This window comes from Diaphorina citri, unplaced genomic scaffold (genome assembly GCF_000475195.1).
Source record: "Diaphorina citri unplaced genomic scaffold, Diaci psyllid genome assembly version 1.1 scaffold1435, whole genome shotgun sequence".
Taxonomy (NCBI): domain Eukaryota; kingdom Metazoa; phylum Arthropoda; class Insecta; order Hemiptera; family Psyllidae; genus Diaphorina; species Diaphorina citri.
This window is the reverse complement of record NW_007378861.1, coordinates 72,087-79,485: the sequence shown is the minus strand read 5'-3', so window position 1 is coordinate 79,485 and position 7,399 is coordinate 72,087. Positions and strand designations below refer to the sequence as shown.

At 36.8% G+C, this 7,399-nt stretch overlaps 2 protein-coding genes across 2 annotated transcripts in view; both read right to left on the bottom strand.

Moving 5' to 3' along the window:
* Positions 1-3,944: 3,944 nt before the first annotated feature.
* LOC113470195 (origin recognition complex subunit 1-like) lies at positions 3,945-6,535 on the bottom strand (the record flags this gene model as incomplete). The annotated part of the gene is made up of 4 exons (XM_026828447.1): positions 6,524-6,535; positions 4,949-5,020; positions 4,209-4,489; positions 3,945-4,077 (listed from the first exon to the last, which is right to left on the bottom strand). Coding segments are annotated over exons 1-4 (498 nt in total), but the record flags the coding sequence as incomplete, so codon positions are not given.
* LOC103515880 (origin recognition complex subunit 1) overlaps positions 6,336-7,399 on the bottom strand; it is a gene marked incomplete in the record, with an annotated part of 8,899 nt that continues 7,835 nt past the window's right edge. The window contains 1 exon segment of the mRNA XM_026828446.1: positions 6,336-6,789. Coding sequence (XP_026684247.1) covers positions 6,617-6,789 — 173 coding nt within the window.

Below are 7,399 nucleotides of genomic sequence, written 5' to 3'. Positions count from 1 at the left end.
AATGTAACCCCTCTTTCTCCTACCCCCTCCCTTTCTCTCTCTCTCTCCCTCCACCTGTAATGTCCAGGCCCTGTCTTTGTTTATCTTGCCCAGGGTATATTTTCTTAAATTTCCACACCTTAATTCTTAGAAAGAAGGGAGGAGGAGAGAGGGAGAGAGGGGGAGGGGGAGGAATGCAGGAGAACCCCCCCCCTCTCTCTCTCTCTCTCTCTCTCTCTCTCTCTCTCTCTCTCTCTCCACCTGTAATGTCCAGGCCCTGTCTTTGTTTATCTTGCCCAGGGTATATTTTCTTAAAATTCCACACCTTAATTCTTAGAAAGAAGGGAGGAGGAGAGAGGGAGAGGGAGAGAGAAAGAGAGAGAGGGAGGGGGGGGGAATGCAGGAGAGAGCCTTTTTTATTACATGACGCTTCAGAGAGTTGTGACCTTTTTCTATCCTTGTTGAATATAAATGGATGTATTGATGTGTGAGAGAGAGAGGGAGAGATGAAGGTGGGGGACGGAGAGCCTTTTTTATTACATGACGCTTCAGAGAGTTGTGACCTTTTTCTATCCTTGTTGAATATAAATGGATGTATTGATGAGTGAGAGAGAGAGAGAGAGGGAGAGATGAAGGTTGGGGACGGAAAAGAAAGAAGTGTGTAGGAGGAACATATCAAAGAAAGAAATTCGAGAGAAGTTCATCATATGGACAGTTTAGTTTTAGGATATTTTGTCCCCTGTAGCTATAAACCTATTGTGGACTATGAAGAGAAAAACTAGGGTGCCGCCGAGTGACTGGGTGCCGGTACTCTAATATTGAACTTTCACGAATGAATCCATCGAATCCGACCAATCCGGATTCAAGAATCTGAATCCTTTGGATGATTACATATCTTCCATGTTTCTTACAAAAAGAGATAATTTTTTTTAATTCCCTCTTTGGAATCCCTATCTTCCACTGGTGAAAAATCTCCCCGTACTGTTTCCAATAAACACATACATACAAAGTAGAAATAAAAAGTGGAAAAAAACTTTGTAATTTTATGAAAAGCTCTGAAAGCACAAATTTATGGGTATTTTATTGCTATCAGGCATATAAAACAATATTCAATATTTGTGTCGAGACCTAGGGCGCATTTTTACCCCGTGCCATTTTTCTTTTTCGGATTATTTATTATTTTTGACGATCTTTACGAAAAAAATACATTTGGACAGTTATATTTTTCATGAGAATCATCAATTCAATTAAGAGGATAATTACGTCTCTTTAGAGATTATGCACAAAGAAAATTCACTATCATCTTAGAAGCGCATTTTCAACAGTACTCTCTTTTAATTAATCGAATTAAGAAATCCAATTTATTTAAATTAGATAGATGAATTCTGCGTCTTCAAACGCATTTCAAGGAGTGTGACTATTGAAATGAGAAATTCAGTCCTTTTGATTTATCCTGGACTTTTACAATACAAGCCATCAAGAGGCCTCGTCATTTTAAACTTCTGAGGACGATTGGGCCTTCAAGGGCGCAGTAAAGGCCCTTTTATAAGGAAGGTCTAGACATCGCCGATCTTATTTTATACATAGACTCAAGATGATGGCAGTTGTCTCTAAGTTTGACTCATAAGTACCTTTGTCTCCATGGTACAGAGGTTAAAAATGGCGTAGGTTTCATCACGTATCTTTTGATCTAGGCACAAAATTATACTATTTTGCTCAGTATCCGTCTCTTGCTTCTCCCTACAAAAGCCTTTTCAAAGTCTATGGATTCATCTCACAATATGGGTGCCTGGTAATGGTATTTTTTTTTTTTCGCTGAATACTCGGCGAAAAAAAATGCGCAATTTGCGAAAGACATTCGCCTAATGTCTTTAAGGGCGGGATGTCATCAGGTCTTAGAGGGAGAGATAGGGGAGGAGGAGGGGAGGGAGGAGAGGAGAGGGAAGAGAAAGCAGTGAAATCTTTGAAAAATTGAGTTATAGGTTAAAGGACAGAATAGGGAGAGAGTATAGTATAGTGCTTTATGTCGAATCTGTAATGTCCAGGAGAGAGAAAGATACTATTCATCGAAATAAATAAAATTGTTCATACACATTTACCTTCGCTTTGTCCCATTAAATGTTCCAAAATACACGAGTTAATGGGTCAATTGGATATTATTTGTCCAAAGTCCACCTCTCTGCCTACCACCCCCTGCCTTCATTACCCCCGCAATATTGCGGTCAAACTTTTAAATCGAACTAACCACACATCCTACCCATCTCCCCGTAGGCAGAAAATATGTATGTCGGTACATACTTACATAGTGTGTACACATGAGACTAATGGGGGAATACAGGAGAGGGAGAGAGAGAGAGAAGAGAGAAAAAAGAACAAAGAGAAGAGAGAGAAAGGGAGAGAGAGAAAAAAGAACAAAGATAAGAGAGACAGAGAAATCCCTTGAAACTCGGGGGTCTAAAAAGAGGGTAATAGGTTTTTCTTTCGCCCTTCATCTTTCTCTCTTATCTTACCACACTTACCTATATTCTTTCTCTCTCAACTCTTTTTTTTCCCTTTACTCTATTTCCTATGCCTTTATCTTTTTTTCTTCTTCTTCTTCTTCTTCTTCTTCTTCTTCTTCTTCTTCTTCTTCTTCTTCTTCTCTTTCTTTCTTTTTCCTTTACAAAAAGTTAATTTAAAAGGAAACGTTAATTTTTTTTCTCTCTCTTTCCTTTAAATTTTAAATAATGTATTTTCGGTACTCGGTAGTGAGAGAAAGTAGAGAGTAAGAAAACTACATTTTAAAAAGAGAATAACTGATGTCAAGCATTAGTCTAGAGTTCATTAGTTGACATGCTATACGACACTCAGTTTAAGTGTCTCCAACATGGATATAGGGTAAGTTCATTTTCTCAAATGCCAAGAACTAGGTTTGAGATATTATTTTGTTGGGAAATGACTAAAGCACCAGAAGAAACATTTTAGTGATTAGAAAACTACATTTTAAAAAGAGAATAACACTGATGTCAAGCATTAGTCTAGAGTTCATTAGTTGACATGCTATACGACACTCAGTTTTAAGTGTCTCCAACATGGATATAGGGTAAGTTCATTTACTCAAATGTCAAGAACTAGGTTTGAGATATTATTTTGTTGGGAAATGACTAAAGCACCAGAAGAAACATTTTAGTGATATCAGAATTACGAGTGATGTAAATATGTAACATGGCTCTCCCTAAACCTAAAGTCTTATTAAATACAAATCTCTTTCATCAAAGAAGTTGCGACCGCTGCCTTCCTCACTCAAAGGATATCCTTCGCTATTCAGCAGGGGAACTCGGCAGCGACCATGAGAATCCTATCAGCTTCTTAGAAAAGATTTTTTTATGTTATCTAGTTTTATTCACGTTCAAAATGTAATAATTATATATCGCTCTCCCTAAACCTAAAGTCTTATTAAATACAAATCTCTTTCATCAAAGAAGTTGCGACCGCTGCCTTCCTCACTCAAAGGATATCCCTCGCTATTCACCAGGGGAACTCGGCAGCGACCATGAGAATCCTATCAGCTCAGCTTCTTAGAAAAGATTTTTTATGTTATCTAGTTTTATTCACGTTCAAAATGTAATAATTATATATTAATAATAAACAAACAAAAAACTTTCAGAAGATTAATTTAATAATTTTATACCTACTTTATAATTTAAAGTTTTGACTTAGTCTAGAGGGAAAAAAGAGTTATCAGGGAATAGGTATTTAGTTGCTTGGAAATTGGATTGTAGAAAAGTCTGGATAACTGCTTTTGTCACAATTCAGTACTGAAGTAAACTAAGATTATATTGAGACTACACGTCCTTTGTGGCGGTCAAAATTACGGAAAACTCTCATCTTAATTTTAAATAACACTTTACTCTGTTTTAATAGGAACACTGGTACGGGTTAACTTAACTGTGAATGCAGATTGGAGAACTCTGATTGAAACTCACCACAAACTTGTCTCCTATTTCTTGCTTCAGTTTTCTCATCACAGCATGAACAGTAGCTGTTTTGCCTGTTCCAGGTACACCACTGATGTACATACAACCTGTTGTGCTCTGAGATATCTTGCTCAACAGGAACCTGGAAATGAGATTGTTTCCAAGAGAGTAAGACCAGTTGAGAATAGAATCTTGAGTGGAACATAACTAGGTACTAGGCTTGAAACTAACACACTATCACATAGTTCTTGAAACTATCACATAATACTTTACCTGTGGATACTCTGAAACTCTGCCTCTCTACAGGGCAGAGACTCTGGTACTCTGCTCAGATGTAGGCTTTCCCTTGCCAGCTGCAGTGGAGTAGATGGTGTGAGAGGTGCTGTGAGTCTTTTGGGCAGAGTAGGAGTGAGGGTAACTGTTTTCTTTATTGAGCTAGGTGTGGAGACATTTGGCTTGTGACTAGATGGTGTGGCATGTTGAGACTTCTTGGTTGACTTTAAAGATCGTGGACGCAAATTTTCAACAGGTGCAGTGTCTAATTTACCAATTACCTGAATAAGAAAAAAAATATATTATTTATATGTATAGAAAAGCAGGTATCTACCTCCCTAAAGGTACCATGAAAAATAATTGAACCTATGATCCTAGAAACCAATTGACTTCTTGGTTGACTTTAAAGATCGTGGACGCAAATTTTCAACAGGTGCAGTGTCTAATTTACCAATTACCTGAATAAGAAAAAAAAATATATTATTTATATGTATAGAAAAGTAGGTATCTACCTCCCTAAAGGTACCATGAAAAATAATTGAACCTATGATCCTAGAAACCAATCTTATGGCTTAGGTTAGGACTGAATATTTTCAAGGCTCTTTGAACATTTAGAAGTGGGAGTACATTCTCATGTCATAGAAATTTGAATTGGTAATAAATACCTACTTTTATTACTATGTATAGTATGTTCATATTTATGTGAACTGTACATTTACTCCCATAAGGGTATAACTTACATGGTTTTCTTCTTTCTCTTCTTCATCACTGGATGATGACACCCAATCCCAATACTTGCTCTTTGACTTTTTCTGAAATAAGGTGGGTGGGGGGAAATAGATATGAATATAAATAGATAATTTTGAGAATTTCCTTAGAAAGCAATCCTATTTTGCGGTTTAGTGCTTAGGTACAAAAACATATAGAAAAATTCCAAACACAAAACAGACACATAGAATTTTGAGAATTTCCTTAGAAAGCAATCCTATTTTGCGGTTTAGTGCTTAGGTACAAAAACATATAGAAAAATTCCAAACACAAAACGAACAATGGGACATGCAAACATACAGAAAGGGAATTCAGGATAAAATGGCACAATAGGATTGATAAGGATTTCCTCACTGAACAGAGTAAAAAAGGTTTAAAAAAAAAATAAATAAATAAAAAGCACACTATAATAATTAAAAACTTTTAATAATCAAAATGAAAATTTTGCTATTTGGTATTGTAAATATCTAGTTTTCATTTTGAGAATTTCCTTAGAAAGCAATCCTATTTTGCGGTTTAGTGCTTAGGTACAAAAACATATAGAAAAATTCCAAACACAAAACAGACACATAGAACATAGAATGCACATAATAATTCTAACCTTTAGCAGGAGCTGGCAGATTACTAGAACCAGATATCAAACATAATCGCCGTTGATTTACCAAATGGATGAAGATATTTCTAGGGAGATGCCACACAAGTGAGACAAGTTCTAGTACCAACCTCATTGGTGTAGTGGTTGGCGCAGAAGATTTCAGATCTGGAGGTTGGTGGTTCGAGTCTAAGTCATGACATACAATTTAGTGAAGTGAATCAATCGGGGTGGTTGGCGCAGAAGATTTCAGATCTGGAGGTTGGTGGTTCGAGTCTAAGTCATGACATACATTTAGCAGGAGCTGGCAGATTACTAGAACCAGATATCAAACATAATCGCCGTTGATTTACCAAATGGATGAAGATATTTCTAGGGAGAAGCCACACAAGTGAGACAAGTTCTAGTACCAACCTCATTGGTGTAGTGGTTAGCGCAGAAGATTTCAGATCTGGAGGTTGGTGGTTCGAGTCTAAGTCATGACATACCATTTAGTGAAGTGAATCAATCGGGGAACGATATTTGTGACAGGCACATTTTCTCTTGACTGATATAAAGATTTTCAGGGTCTCAGATATCTCTGTAATGTAAGCAAGCGAAATACAATCTAGTCCAGTCTACCATTAAAATTTGACTCTGCCGATTTTTAGTCTGAAATTAGATTCCATTTCTTCTGTCAGCTGACAGGCACATTTTCTCTTGACTGATATAAAGATTTTCAGGGTCTCAGATATCTCTGTAATGTAAGCAAGCGAAATACAATCTAGTCTAGTCTACCATTAAAATTTGACTCTGCCGATTTTTAGTCTGAAATTAGATTCCATTTCTTCTGTCAGTGTGAGTCTTCGAAGCATATGTAGGATTTCAGTCTTGAGGATTATAACACCCTTATTCGTTATACAGTATTTCAGTATTATAACAAATATGGTTGTCTCTAAGTTTGACTCATAAGTACCTTTGTCTCCATGGTACAGAGGTTAAAAATGGCGTAGGTTTCATCACGTATCTTTTGATCTTTGTACAAAATTATATTATTTTGCTCAGTACTTCATGCATTGGCTGCTGTGGTCAATGCGTAGTGTATGTCATCGGAACTAACATTGAGGGAGATCTTGTGGAATATAGTGACCTTGGTGTCTGGTATGATGACTAGACCCATGTCGGATAGCTCAAGTATAACATCACAAATACGAGCTGACGTTGGGACCGGGATGTGACTCACTGGAAACATAATCAACAATGTCATTTAACACAAAAAAAACAACTGGGACATAATTATATGTAGTGATGGTCAGGAAAATAATAAGGATTAAGGAAGCAGACGGTAGATTAAGAGCACAGCAGTGATACAAGAGAATGAATAGCACCGCACTTGAAGTAATGTCTTCGTTCCCGAATGCTAAAAAAAAAAAAACAACAACAACACGAATACCGGCCAGGGCGGAAATTTTCTGGGGTATGGATGTAAAAGAATGATCATTTCTAACATGCAGCTTTCAATGAATATTCAAAGGAACATGAAATTTAAATGGAAAAGCCCTCTTATGGGAAAACTTGGGGAAAACCAACATGGGAAAAAAAAGGATTACCAAATGGGGAAAATTGGGAAATATGTAGGAAGACAGGTAGGAGAATTTTTTTAAGGACAAGTAGGTGACAAATTGAGGCAAGCAGGTGAAGTAAAATGTCAGAGGTCTCAGTCAAGGATACCCGCTAAACTTGAACAATGGGACATGCAAACATACAGAAAGGGAATTCAGGATAAAATGGCACAATAGGATTGATAAGGATTTCCTCACTGAACAGAGTGAAAAAGGTTAAAAAAAATAAT